This window comes from Sprattus sprattus (assembly GCF_963457725.1).
Source record: "Sprattus sprattus genome assembly, chromosome: 2".
NCBI lineage: Eukaryota > Metazoa > Chordata > Actinopteri > Clupeiformes > Clupeidae > Sprattus > Sprattus sprattus.
Genome location: NC_137921.1, coordinates 17948173 through 17963628, shown reverse-complemented (window position 1 = coordinate 17963628; position 15456 = coordinate 17948173). Strand labels below are relative to the sequence as shown.

Genomic DNA, 15456 nt, shown 5'->3' with positions numbered 1-15456 from the left:
TGTGCACACTCACATAGACACATACACACATACAAGTTGAGAGTACACACACACTTTCAAGTTGAGAGTACACACACACACACTTTCAAGTTGAGAGTACACACACACTTTCAAGTTGAGAGTACACACAGACACACTTTCAAGTTGAGTATACACACACACTTTCCCTCTCTTTCCAATTCACTCATACACACATGTATGGACAGTTTTTATGCATAGGGAAAAGAAAGGTAAGACAAGCAGACAGACAGAGAGTCAGACAGACAAGGTGAGCCATTAAAGTAAAGCCATCTACTTTAGTCCTCCTCCACCCCACAGTTACAGTGTCTAATGTAATGCCACTTTCTGTGTGTGTGTTTGTGTATGTGTGTGTGTGTGTGTGTGTCACAAGGACATATATGGTATTTATGGAGTAATATAGTAATGTAATATAGACTTGCAGAAAATCACACTACCCAGACCGATAATCTTCAACTACACGCACACACACACACACACACACACACACACACACACACACACAAACACACACACACACACACACACACGCACACACACACACATACACAGACACACACACACACATACACAGACACACACAGACACACACACACACACACGCACACACACACAAACACTCACACACACACACACACACACACACACACACACACACACACACACACACACACACACACACACACACACACCACACACACACACACACACAGACAATGAGAACACTTCCGACTGAGACATCAAAGCATCAAAGGACCAATGCTGAGGGGTGTATCTGTGTGTGTTTTTGTGGATTTGTGAGTAATGCAAAAGTCATGTAATTAAGATTTCCGTGGAATCGCCTAAATATACAAAAAGGCACACAAACACACTCTCTCACACACACACACTCATGAGAGAAAGAGTTGGACAGACAGACATGTCTAAACAATTAGCTTGGAATTGTACAGGATCAGGGGTCTTATCTTGGTTTGTCATTGTATGTCTGCCATGAGTATGTGTGTGTATGTGTTTGTGTGTTTGTGAGTGTGTGTGTGTGTGTGTGTGTGCCTTTGTGGTTGTGTGAGACTATGTTGTCCCCCATAGGAGATAAGTAGTGTGTATGGATTTGTGCACTAGCTTGCATATGTGTGTGTGTGTGTGTGTGTTTGTGTGTGACAGAGAGAGAGAGATTAAGGGGTCTTAGAGGAGTATTAGAGGGGAGTGTTCTCCAGACATCTTGGACAGACAGTGGAGGAGTCGCCTAAATCAGTCGCCTGTTTTCTTTATAAACATGATAGCCTCTGTAGAGTTACTTTGTGTTTGTGTGTGTGTTGATGTCCTCTGACGAGCTAGTGTGCCTGGTCTTTCATGGTGTGTGACAATGTGTGTGTTTGACGGTACAATAAATCTGCAAGTTCCTACTCCACAAATTATGTCTATCAAAAGACAGAAAACCATGCGTGCACACACACACACACACACACACACACACACACACACTCAATCTCACACTCTCACATTCACACACACACACACACTCTCACATTCACACACACACACACACACACACACACACACACACACACACACACACACACACACACACACACACACACACACACACACACCAACACAAAGCCATCTTACCTTGCACCTCAGGCTCAGCGACAGTGACATATGAGTCTGGTCTGCTCCTGCATTCAACAACATTCCGCCTGCACACACACACGCACATACACGCGCATGCACACACGTACATACACGCGCACACCCACACACACATACACACACACACGCACGCACGCCTGCTGAACTGAGGCTCCAGAGGGTAATCAGGCATTTAATTGCTGTGATATTTGAGAACCTCCACTGTCTCCAGTGTGATAGTATTGCCCTCCCACACACACACACACACACACACACACACACACACACACACACACACACACACACACACACCGAACACACACACACACACACACACACAGACACACACACACACACACACACACACACACACACACACACACACACACACACAAACACACACACTCACAGGCATACACCACCCGAAATATTAGTTTCAGTTAAGGAGTGTGTATGGGAGGACTGGCAGTTCTCTGGATTACGTCTGAGCAGATAACAGGAAGTGGATATGACATCACAGCTGTCACCATGGTTGCCAACAGTGCAACAGTGTATCTAACCTTGTGAAGAAATGAGGAGACAGAGGATTTTCCCTTATTAATTGTATATCGCCAATCTCACACCAGATGTGTATTGCCACTCTAGTATACAAACATAGTGGAAATTTAGTTGTAAATTTAGGGCCCGTCCACACAGAACCTGGATATCCTGAATCCGAAAAGAAATGTTGTTGGATCTGCCTTCCGACCACACGAACCCGGCGAATTTGGGTCCCTGAATCCGCAACCTTTTGAATCCGGTCTCCAGAGTGAATCCCGTCTCCATGACTTCTTTACAGCGTTTTCAACCTCTCTGCTCCGCTCCAGTGTTTCCGCGTGGACGCAGATTTTTCTTGACACGGCTCCGTAGAAGCGATAAAAAGTTCCTGATTCAGGCAATCCAGGTTCCGTGTGGACATCGCCTTAGTTTTTATTTGGGTGATGGGGGGAGAGAAATGTCGAACACTATTTGTTTTATGTAGTGTTTATTATTAAAGTGAAATATATCTTTTAATTCAATGCCTTACAATTATAAAGGTTAACTCTAAAGTGTTACACAGCTATGAAGTGCACTTCATGCTTTTCAGTACTGATTTTGTGGGGGTGATATTGTGCCCCCCGGACCTGTTTGTCCCATTGAGATTTATTTTCCTATATTGACTGGCAGACTATACATTATCCCTTACATTGTGACATTACCAATTGGAAACTCGCAAGATTTTTTCTGTAAAACAAGCATTGAAGAGTGGTAAAGGATCATGGGAGAAATCCTGCCGGTGTTGGACAGCACGAACTGCAGAGGTGCCGGGATGGTGACTCGGGCCGTAAGAATGGTGGACGTAAACACAACGGGCTTTTCCCACGTCTCTGTTTAGACAGTGCGGCACTCGCTGCCTCTGTCTTCTCGCCGACACCCCACCCCCACCGTCCTCTCCAGGCTCATAAATCTACGTCCTTTTAAATCATCCACCCAGTGTAAACCAGAAATGAGGCTGCAGGTGTGCTCTCGATGACCAGCTCCATCCCAGCCCTCTCTTTCTCTTGCTCTCCATCCATCCACCCATCTTTGTCTCTCTGTGTTACTTAAGGAGGACAGTTTAAAAGGCTGGTCACCATGTTGCAATAGTTTCATCATCCAAGAGGACCATGCCAGACCAGATGTTGCGTTGTGAGAGGAAGATGGATAGAAAGAGAGAGAGAGAGAAAGCAAAGGGGGAGTGAAAACGAGAAACAGAGAGTGTGAGAGAGAATCGTCATCCTTTTGCTATAACTGTATGTGTGTGAGAGAGATCTGACATTGTCTCCCAGTGCAGTGGCTAAAAGAGGAGGCTGCATGAGAAGCTCACGGCTTTGACCTCCTGTGTGGAGATGAGTGGACCCAAGCCTATTCTCGTCATGCTCGCTGGAGGCCAAGATAGGCTCCCACCGTAGAGCACCAGCGTCTGTGCCAGATCAGGGCCGGTGTGTGCCGCTTTAAACAGGCTTAATGAGGAGGGGTAGGAGTGGGGGATAGCTACATGGGCTTCAAAGTAAGATTTTGAGGGAATTAGTTAGGTTAGGTTAGGTTAAGTTACTAAGTTAGTTGGGTTAGTTTTGTCAATAAATAAGCCATTTTGGAAGAGAGAAAATAAAATGTGTGATGGCATTAACTTCTGTCTAAAATCCATATACCAAGATATAACCTGTCACTGTTGTATCCACTCCAGAGCTGCTTATTCAGTGGGAGGGGTGAGGATAGTTACCCCCCAGCTAGCCTACAGTCAATAGGTCCCAAGATAACATCCTGAGCAGATTAGAAAACCAGCCTAGTTTTTCCATGATTTCCCTTTGAAGAAGCCATTTTGTATTGAAAGAAAATGTATTCTTGTAAGAAAAGATGGTAAAGCTATATACTCTTATTATCGTTATTAAAATTTTGGAAGAAAGATGCTAATAACTCACTCTACATTTGCTTATTACAGTGTAATAACATACGAAGTTACTGCCTCTACAGATGTACACATGAGATCTCCCTGATTTCAAACCCTCACAGTGAACCTGGTCCCATGCGTGTAGTTTGTTCCTGTGATGTCCTCCCAAGAAAAACATCAGCGTACAGTCTGGTCCAACTTGACTGAGTCAAAGCAGCACGCAAAGGTCACCATAGCAAAAGGGACTGTAAAGGGGATGATGCAGAAGAAGACTCGTTCTAGAGATTGGGACGCTAATGGGAAGTGACATTGGACACGCCATGTTGATCACAACAGACACAGCGTTTTCCAGGTGCCTTTGATTGTTGTTCATCTTCTGCACTGTCAGCCTACGGAAGATTCAGGAACCCCGTGTTGTCCTTCTCTATGTCCTCGTTACTGAGGAGCACCAAGCGTACCTTTCCGTGACCACTCCTCTCTAAGTCCAAACATACCCTCGGAAGAGAAGGCCTCTGGACTGCTAACCTTCAACATTTTGAAACGTTTTGGTCTTCATTGCGATCAATATTTTATTGTTTTCAAAAGAAAGCACAGGCACACATTTTACAAACTATGTACAACATAGCTTGTGAGCAGCCAAAATGCACTAAATTAGACACCAACACATCAGTAAAAGTGACAGAGGACATAGTGTTTTTACTTCATATTGTGAAGGATAAATAAAAAAGAAGGCTTATCTGAAAACTGGGAAGCCTTCTGTGAAAATGGCTTCATGGTATCTATCCGGGGTCAACCAAGAGTAAAACTCTGTGAAGATCAGACGAAACACACAGATAAGTGAACACACACACATTCGGCTGTGTGGATGCAGCACAAGAATGATGTATCGCAGTGTTTACCTTTCATGTGGTGTGTGTTTGTATATCCCCGAACTTAATGAATAGTGCATTATTCCCCACAGGAAGAGCTTTCTGAAATGACGCATGCTTTTATGGTCTATAAACACACTCCTGAAGATGCAGTTGGGCCCACGAGGATGCAGGAGATAAAGAGAAGCCGTAAGGAATCATCGCTTGTGGTCCGCATAGACACGAACCTGCTTTAAATCTCCAGGCTTTATAGTAAACAGTCCTAGACGTCTGAACAGGGCTTTCAGTGGGAATTTATTTTATTTACAGGCCCGTTTAATTCTCCAAGGAGAGACCCTTGAAATTTCACAAAGGCGATCTGGTATCTGCGTAGGACCCTCAACTACAGCAGTGAATCATCATAAAGTGACTGCTCTGTTGTGTTTGGGAAATATCCAGTCAAAAGTAAAGTGTGTGTCTGTGTTTCTCTGTGAGGAAAGGGGGGGTAGAATGGAAGAAGATAAACAAAGGGAAAACTAAGACAGAGGACAGAAGACAGGAGCGCACCACCAACTCTTGTTGTAACTGCATGAATATATGTTTCTGAAGTAAACAAAATCCTAACTCCCCATTGAGGAAATCAAGCTTGATAAATAAATGCTAATAGCCAACAATGGCAAATCCTCAGTGGTGCGAGCTCACTCACATGAGTGCCTCTAGGATGAGTCCTGGGCCCATTCATCGTCCGGCCCCACAGCTGGGATCTCTCACCGGTAATGGCCGCCACTCACACACATGTCAGAGACGGCTACTTGGATTCCTCTGTCACTTTTCCAGCGGCCGCATAACCACAAACAATGCGCCAGGGGCCCAGATGTGTGTTCACTGGAGGACAAAAGCTGCTCGGAGGACCTGACTGGACGTAAGACAAGAGAAAATAAACACCAGCTTTCACACTGATCTCACTGTAAACCCAGAAGAGGTCACACAGTCATAGCTTTCCAGAGGAAAAGGGTGTCAAATGCAAATCCCATTAAGCACGGTGTTGGATGGTTGCAGCCTATTTGGCAGGACTCATTTGGGGCTCTCATGGTCAGCTGAACTTCTCTGGTGATGAATCAGAAATGTGTCTGATTGCAAGTAAACTGTTTTCATTAGGCTGTTTCTGTTTTACAAATACTTTAATCCTATTAGCTACAGAGTAGTGTCATTTGAAGTTTACAATACACCGGTTTGCTTCAAACCAGCCTGACTTTTTCGTCCCACACGTACTGACATTTATGTCCACTAGATGTCGCTATAGTTTTTTCAGCTACAAAGTCCCCAACAATGCTAGTCTTTCGCAGATAGAAACATAGATGTCAGGAAGTCGGTCAGCCACAACCAAAACAGTATCATCAAACGTTACATGCTGTTTCCCCTTGTACTTGGACGTAACTGTGTTTGTTTTAAAACAGTAGAGTGTAGCTAATACAGGAAAACTTCAGATACATGTGATACACGATACTGGCACCCATGACGATGCATCCCTTCACAATTACAGTGAGTGTGCTACCCTAACGACACCCAGCTCCAGCTGAAATAGCATTACGCGACCTAGCGAGTAATCTTGATAGCTAGCCACCGGTAACTTAATGCTAGCTAACACAGACAACTGACAATTCAGGGGGTTATGTAAGATTAGTTGCCTAGTTAGCAACGATATGTAGTTAGATAACTTTGTAGCTTTGTCTACTACACATAAGGTAGTTGGCTAACACGAAAATAAGTAATCTAGTGTTAGAATATTTTATTAGTCCCTTTCTCAACTGAGTTTAAAGGTGTCAACCATGAAATTATTTGTTGCAGCTATCGCTTTGTGATGAATCTAATTTACATCCCATAGTCTTGGTAAAAAGTTATCCTGCTCCCTTCGTTAGCATTACATTGTATACTGTTAGCCAAGCTTGAAAGTGTTTGTGAACACAGCTACGAGCTAACCTACCTATTAAATATTTTTAGTACTAATGCCAGATTCAGCAGATTCCTACTGGTTTCAACCCTTGTTACTGAACTTTTCATACTGCTAAACTAAATTACCAGTTAACATAGTTAGCTAACCCAGCTCAGTCGACGGCTCCATTTAATTTGCTAGTAATCGCTGACAAATGCTGTGTCCTCTGGTTAGTCAAGTCATTTTCACCAGAATAATATTTGCAGATTAAAACAGCTTGACCAGCTAGTTAAGCCATTTTAAGGCTTTTTTGTGGGATGGTTTATCCGTTCACTGAAGTGCACAACACAAAAAGAACACGCTAAAATCAGTTGTCCCGAGGTGCAGATTGAACATATAAATACGTAATCAGCTGCATTTCAGGGATGCAAGATTTTGTATGCATGTTGCATCTGCATCTCAGGACTACAGGCTTTTGTTTTTGTATGCTGTTTGTGGACTTCAGGGCTGCACGTTTTTGTTTCGCGTTTCTTTTTGTGTCTTGCCACCCTCAAGATTAGCTAAAACCATCTACCAGCATTTGCTGGTTTTCAGCTTTTTTTTCTCAGCAGAGTTGTGTTTATAGCCAAACCTATAACTTAATTGTCATCTTAAGTTAGCCACATAGGCTTTATTTATCTAGTATTCTGGTCTTGGGGTTTCTAGTCACCATTGAGCATTTTGGATGTCTAACATTAATGTTATCCATATTGTGCTTATATTTTATTAAAGGTTACTGAATATAGGACCACACCTGAACTCTAAGGAAAGAAGGAAACTGACCCTCGGTTGACTGTTGAGGTTGCTAGCTAGCTAGAAGCATCCATGGTGCCTCGAGACAAGCCGTCGACAAGCCCTCACGAGAAGGCAGCAGCAGCCTTTGCGTAATTTGAACTTTCTTGGCTGTAATCGAACCGAAACAACTAACGTTCAAGGAAACCAGTCCAGATACAAAGAAAACTACAGGTAGGTTGTGGTATGCACCTTGCATAATATTACATAGCTAATTGTCATCTATATACATGTTTGTATCAGCTAACGTGATAGTATCTAGACACTGGCGTCATTTTTGCATTGCTGTTACCAGGTAACAGTACAATTATCTGCTACTAACGTTATGAAATGTACTTACAGTTGGAGGACATCACTGTCTTGTATTCCAGTTGGCATCTGTCTAGTTCTTGGCATGCACATCTGTGAACTCCGGCAAGTGTACCCATAAGGCGTCCTAATGGAACCCGGTGGCGATGTGGCGCTGGATATCATCGTTTCCAACGTCGTGGCCGTCTTTAGAGTCAGATGTCATCTGAATCTGCGGACCATTGCACTAGAAGGATTGAATGTCATATACAAACCAGAATTTGGGGTGAGATCTATTTTGGATATATGTTATGGGAGAACATATTACTTAGCCAGGACCTGTGTTCTCAATGAACGCTCACACAATCTTCTCTTGTTTGCTGTTACGTACCATTTACAAGCTAGTTGAGTCGACTTGCCCACTAAGCAGTGATTTACTGCCATCTGAGATGACTAGTGACCATCAAGTAATGTCAATACAGCTATGATTAACTTGAGGTTTTCATCTAACACGTTGTTCCATGTTGCACCTGCTTTTCTTGTTCACTCTCTCTCCCTATCTCTCGGGTCTCAGAAAGTGTTGATGAAGCTACGTAAACCGAAAATCACCGCCTCTATCTGGTCCTCAGGAAAAATAATTTGCACTGGAGCAACAAGGTTAGACTGGAACTCAAACGACAGAATTGTACGCACCACACAGATTAGAGTGAAATACTCGCTTTAAAGGTTTATGAGCCTAAGTCAGCATTCTGTCAGTGACACTGTCCATTATACTTATCAGACTTGACACTGTCATACAAAAATGGTTCAGAGATTGTGTTTGTGATTTTTTATTTTGTGCAAGTTCACTAAAGGCAGATGCATTTCTTCTCTTGTATGACACTGGCTCTCAGAATTTCTGTTGATACTCTCAGTCTAGGTTTGCACAAGAATATTCTGGCTCAGGTTCTAACTGACTGTAAATCGTGTGTGTGTGTGTCTGTGTCTGTGTGTGTCTGTGTGTCTGTGTGCGTGTGTGTTTGTGTGTGTGTGTGTGTAGTGAAGAGGATGCCAAGCTTGGTGCCCGAAGGCTCGCTCGCGTCTTGCAGAAACTTGGTTTCAAGGTGAGTGGTGGCATATTCTACTTTTCCAGTCAGACGGTTAGCCACTTACCTTTGTCTGTTTCTCTCTTTTTTGCCAAATCATAGTTTGAACTGGTCAGGTTGCACAGCCCAGCACATCGGCAACCACTAAATCAACAGGGAAGTTTGTTTGTAAAAATTGACATGAATGTGTTGCAAGTCATAGAAAATCATAGTTTTGGCTAAGATGAAGAATTAAACATGTTATCAATAAACATGTGTCAAGCAATTTATGTAGTTGTTCCATCTGGTATGGGAATAGTTGATTATCAGGAAATCTAATTTTATGGACAATCTTTGAAGATATTGCATGTCAAGTGTCCATTCATTATTTATGGGAATTTGATTGATATCTCTTTAAAAGAACAGTAAACTGTCCTCCTGCCGTCCTCCTGCTGTCCTCCTGCTGTCCTCACTGTCCTCACTGTCCTCACTGTCATACACTGTTCCACCCAATCAACACGTTGCTTCAGGGTCACAAAAGGAAGGGGTGTTATTTGAGCTTAAATATCAACAACCTTTTGCCAGAATCACAGACCGTACCATTATTTGCTCCTTGCGTCCATAGGTGAGGTTCTCGGACTTCAAGGTGGTAAACGTTCTGGCTGTCTGCTCTCTGCCCTTTCAAATCCGTCTCATCCAGTTCGCCAAGAACAACCGGCCCATCGCCAGGTGAGGAACTCTCAGGCACTGTGACACAAGTGAGAGGAGTTGGGGAAGAAGATCCCCTCCCCACCGGGTTATTAAACTGAGCCGGTCGAATCGGGTGGCAACAGCAGATCAGATCTTTGTCAAATGTGAAAATTAATTTTCTTTCATCTTCTATTCTAGTATGATGCAAATACATAGCCTAAGCTATTACCCTACATGCTCTACATACTGTGAGTAGGACTAGCAGGCACCGATAAAAACAAGGGGAAATATAATTTTTAAGACGAGATGGTGATCGCATAAACTATTCAATTACATTTTTTATTTTTATTTAATGACTATTATATGACATTTTAAAATCATGACCCGTCCCTACTTTTGTAGCTGGTCCCATAAGCAATTGTGAAATTGTAGTTCATTAAGAAGATTCTACTCATAAATGTCTGAAGGCTGCAGATTAGCTATAGACTTGTGCTGTTTGGTATACAAGTCACACCCTCTTCTTAGTCTTTCGTGTAGGTAGACTTGTTGCAATGCAATGAAGAATCCAATGCATGCTATAAATACATGGCATGAGGCGACTGGCTATTGAGTGAGTGACTTGGTTGCAGTAGGCTAGGCTACTTATTTGCCGAATGTAATCCTGTGGTTCTCACTTGCCGAATGTAATCCTGTGGATCTCACTTGCCGAATGTAATCCTGTGGTTCTCACTTGCCGAATGTAATCCTGTGGTTCTCACTTGCTGAATGTTATTGTCTGTTTCTCGGCAGGTTTGTGTCGGATAGGCATGGGTACAAACTCAACCGATACCATAAGACGTTTTGATATTTTAGTGCACATAAGTCATGCCCTTTTTGTCATTTTCTTTGGGTAGACTGTCATTCGTGAATGAATTAGGCTATATTCATGCCATAAATAGCTTTGAGCTGGAAAGTCATGGACATAAAATCAACTAATCCCATAAGCATTGCGATATTTTAGTACATAACCTATAGATTCTGCACATGAATTATATTCATGCGACAAAAATTGACTTGTGGCACAGGAGTGTCTCCCAAATACTCAGTATTCTCAGTACTCATTCTTCAGACTGAATGCTGTGGCTCGTGGCAGGTGTGAGACACATTGACTCGGACCATAAAATAAAAAAAATACATGGAAAACAAAACCTGCAAACTATTGTTGAACAGATTTGGACAATGTACAGAGTGGGGGATGAAACATGAGCCATTGTAATATTTCATAACTCCGCGGTGAAGAGTCTGCCAATGCGGTGTACAAACTAGCAAGAATAACATATGTGACCATTTGATTAATTCATTTGTTAGTTATAATGGTATATAGTTGCACTGACTACTGTACAGTACATAAAGGTTTATTCCATAACCATGAGCCCCCCCCCCCCCCCCCCCCCCCATCCCGGTGAGCAAGACCGAGTGACCCGGCTCCTAAGGCTTAGACTACCCAGTTTGTCACACTGTACGGAAATCCCATTATTAATATCCCCATGGCTGTCAGCATAAGGCTGGGCTGATTAGAGTATTAAATGGCTGTGAGAGCTGCACACAACTTGACAGATGCACCCCTCACCTTTCCTGGTTTCTGGAGCTTTTTCTAATTGTATAACCAATCCCATTCACATTTAGACCAGATTCCTTGATGCTTGTTTCCAGATGTCATATATGTCCAGTATACTAATGTATCTATAAAATATGCTTATATACTGTGATGTGTAGCAGGTTCCACAAAAATAGAGGTCACTTACATGAGGCTGCCTCTTGCCAGCCGAAGCCCGGAGAGACCTTGACTTTAACTGCCTCTCCATCACTTAAGCAGCCTCAGCATCTCTTGCGACCTCTAACCTCTGCAACACTTGGCCATACCCACTATCCCTTCTTTTCTCCTACCAGCGTGCAGTGAGTGTGTGAGATAATTGGCAGCAAGCAGCAACTGAACATTAGGAAGGCCTCCTTATTTTGCTAATGCAGCTGGACACTTGAGGTTGGATGTTGACACTTCAAATCTCAAACCACAGTGCCAAAGGGATTCCTGGACCCTTATGGTGTTGGAGTGTTTATTTTTGAGACAGCTGCCTGTTATTCCAAAAAGTGTTACTTCCAGGATCTGTAATTTTCTCCTCAGAACTGGATGAAGTCCCATCAGTTAGGTCGGCCTAAGATGGAATGCTTGACTGGTGGCAGCCATCGGGATTTGAGGCTCCAGATGAAATTAAATCAAGGCTGGTTTTTAAGGACTGAACTCATAAAACGTACAGTTCCTGGTCCTAGCAATAGTTTGTTGGTATTTTAACTCAAAAGCCAATCAAATACACTTCAGCAACATAGTTAATTGGCTGGAAATTACGAATTGCTTTATAGCACACACACAGAATGTGGTCAGCTAGAGGACTGCGTGAATAACTTGACAATTTGACAAAAAGTAGTGTATTATAATTGTAGACTTTCAAGTTTGCCTCTGGTTTAAACAATAGTCCAGTTCCCACTGATCTTAAAACATGGCAGCGGCTCCTTATTTATGTGACTGAGTGGGTTTGTCCTGTACCTCCTTAGCAGTGCAACTGTCCTCCATCATAAAACCTGCGGAGGGAAGTTGTCGTTTCCTCACAGAGGGAGCACACAAGAGGATGCAAAGCACGTATGCAGATGGCAGATATGCTGGTTAAATGGTGCAAGAGGGCCCTCTAGTGGTTGGACAGTGCATGACGGGTTTAAAGGGTGTTCAAATTATTGAAGACGAGGATAAACCTATTTACACTATACTTTTAAGACTCACTTCCTTTGTCGAGGGCCCCGGTGCTCCCATACTCCCATATCCATGTTCCTGTCTGCTTTTAATGGATCAGGTTGATGTTTGTGGCTGAAGAAAGAAGTTTGTCTTAATCTGTTGTTTTGTTTGTGTGTGTTTTTCAGTTACGAGCCGGAGCTCCACCCTGCCGTTTCATACCGCATTAAACACCTCAGGGCTACAATACAGATCTTCTCCACTGGCAGCATCACTGTCACAGGTACAAATTCACACACACACACATTAACTTGCACAAACTCACTCACACATGTCCTCTCTCTTTTTTCCAACCCCCTCCCAAATGCGCACACACACACCACCTCACACACATAGAGGACGTATCTGCTTGTAGAGTTATAAGCCCATTTTCTCTCGCTCTCTGCCCTTCGTGTAATGTAAGCTCAGCTAGAGTTCACCTAAGATAAAGGCTAATATATGGTTCGACCCCAGGTGTGTGTCTGTGTGTGTGTGTGTGTGTGTGTAACCTGCAGTGCCTTTAGCACAGTGGGTGGAATGTGGTCATATAGAGATTATGGCTCAAAGCTCTGGAATCAGATTGAGATTTTCCCACCTTTCCTCATGAATGGATTTTAAGTAGGAAAAAAGAAAGGTCACTATAGGATTAACCTAGACAGATCGCCATGGTGACACAGTGGCATAGTTGTAAATGTCAGAACTTCTGTGCTGGTTAACCTGTGAGGGTTACTCTGCTGCAGCTCTGAGGTCAGACAGATCTAGGAACACTCGGGAAGGGGAAAACAACTCAGGCCTTCAAATGGGCCTCTCCGATAAGGCTCTCTGCTCACCCCCCCAGATTTCTCACTGTGTGCGGGCCTGACCTGAGAGAGACAGAGTTCACTGGGCCAGGCCAGACGTTCACTAACTATTCATGGCAGACCCTGCATTGACCATGGAGGAAACAAATTGAGCCCCTCACCGCCACTGGGGGGGGACACCACGTATCAGGATAGGATCACTTTTCGTGTGTGTCTGTGTGTGTGTGTGTGTGTGTGGGTCAAAGAAAGAGAGGTTATAGGGCTGACCAAAACACATCCTCCTTTGGTTTTCAGGCATGGTTATATAGCGTTTTGATTCTTTGCAGTCCAACCCATTTTTCTCTATGTCTGTGTAGAAGGAGTTTTGTTAAAACTAGGCTTTAGGAAAGTGAAGTTATGGAGTTATCCTTATATTTCTAGGTTCTAATGTATCCACTTTTATGTCCCTCTTTCTCGTCTTCAGGACCGAGTGTTCAGAATGTGGCCACTGCGGTGGAACAGATCTACCCGCTGCTGTTCGAATGTGGGAGAGCACTGAGATAAACACACACACACACACACACACACACACATACACACACGCATAGAAATGCACCTTACATAATGTGTTTTTAGCTGATAATTTGTTTCTTTTCTGTGCGAGTGGCAGCCGTTGCCATTTTAAGTGTGGCATCTGGTCCCCAGAAGCCCTGATAATGTCTCCTCCCTACTCCCAGTCCCAGAGCTGAGTTGAACATGCCACTGGATGTTGGCATGGTGATCACTCAAGTCTCCGTCCACCTGAGTTGAGTTGACCATGCCACTGGATGTTGGCATGGTGATCACTCAAGTCTCTGTCCACCGGAGCTGAGTTGAGTTTGAGATGGTGGTATGGTGATCACTCCTGGGCAGCGATCATGATTCAGAGGAGCACTCCCTGAATAAAGCCCTCAAAACACTGAGGACTCCTGGGGAATGAAGTTTAAGGCCTAAATCAACCTGATTGTTGTATTACATCGTTGTGCTACGATTGTCATTGTAACTGAAAGGGACTGTTGAACGTGGGAGTCTCTTCTGTTAAACACTGGTCGTAGCACAAGGAAGGGCAGGGAGACACAGTCCTGAACAGTTGTTATCGCTCAGTCCTTTAACGATCGCTAGGATCAGGTGAATGTGTGTGTGTGTGCATGAGAGGGGCTGTGCACAACCGTCCGTGTGTGTGTGTGTGTGTGTGTGTGTGTGAGGTATGTATGTGTGTAAGTATGTATGTGTGTAAAGATGGGATGGGACAGAATCTTGTGTTTCTACCATGTGAACTGACTGGCGAGTCATCTCCTTTTTTCACATCATCTGTAACTGCACATTACATTTTTTTTTTTTTTTTTTGTCTTTTAGGAATAATTTTATCTCTGTATTTTACTACACGTATTTTTGGCCATGTACTGTCAACGTACTGTCTTAACAATAATAACACTTGTAAAACTTGTAACACTTGAAATCCTTCCATCAAGAGTGACCCTAGACACGTAGGTCGTCTACCTGTCTACTCTCCTGCAAGCTTAAGCCCTCCTGCTATGAAATGATAGTTCAACTCTCAAGCTCTTTTCGTGAAGGGCATGTCCTGTGGGAGGTGCCATGTTTAAATTTTTTGTATTTTGTAAAAAAAAAAAAAAAAAGATTCCAAATAAAAAAAAGTATATACCCCACAAACACAATGATTTATTTAATGTTTGACTGGTCCTTGTTCAAGAAAGTAGTACCTTGTGCAACATACTTTGTACATTTAACATGTAATGGTTTAAATTAATCTTGAAGTGAAGTCTGGGCCATGTCACCTCACACTTTTGACGATGAGAAAACAAAGTTAGGGTGCCAGCCTTGTGACCTTGAAGACTTTCTTAAAAAGAAAAAAAACAATAAAATCCCTTAAACTCATAGGCAGGTGTAGCCCTGCATGTGCCAGTTGTGACTAATTGGTCTTCATCACTGGATGGAGCTCGCTCTCTTTTAAAATGCGTTTTCAAATGTGGTCACTCTTAGAATAGTAATCCATCTCTCGTTCCTCACTCTGGAGGACCCCCCCCCCCCCCCCAAGAAGAGTCAGGGTCAGTTCTGTTGATGACGGAT

General features: G+C 43.3%; 1 protein-coding gene across 2 annotated transcripts; it reads left to right on the top strand.

The window, feature by feature from the left end:
- Positions 1–6342: 6342 nt before the first annotated feature.
- Positions 6343–14989, top strand: tbpl1 (TBP-like 1). 2 transcript variants are annotated; one of them, XM_080832070.1, is made up of 8 exons: positions 6343–6486; positions 7649–7882; positions 8080–8282; positions 8571–8653; positions 9036–9099; positions 9686–9789; positions 12700–12794; positions 13814–14989. In XM_080832070.1, exons 3-8 carry the CDS (start codon positions 8148–8150, stop codon positions 13891–13893), a joined length of 561 nt encoding a protein of 186 aa, XP_080688196.1. In that variant the 5' UTR covers positions 6343–6486; positions 7649–7882; positions 8080–8147; the 3' UTR covers positions 13894–14989. The 2 variants fall into 2 exon arrangements, with proteins under 2 accessions (XP_080688196.1, XP_080688195.1); XM_080832069.1 differs by having other exon boundaries at positions 8051–8282.
- The last annotated feature ends 467 nt before the right edge of the window (positions 14990–15456 follow it).

Bases quoted from the DNA above. Each gene is read 5' to 3' on its own strand.
- tbpl1 (XM_080832070.1), top strand. From the start codon at position 8,148: ATGGAACCCGGTGGCGATGTGGCGCTGGATATCATCGTTTCCAACGTC. The intron at 8,283-8,570 runs GTGAGATCTATT...CTCGGGTCTCAG, and splicing joins TATACAAACCAGAATTTGGG to AAAGTGTTGATGAAGCTACG. The intron at 9,790-12,699 runs GTGAGGAACTCT...TGTGTTTTTCAG, and splicing joins AACAACCGGCCCATCGCCAG to TTACGAGCCGGAGCTCCACC.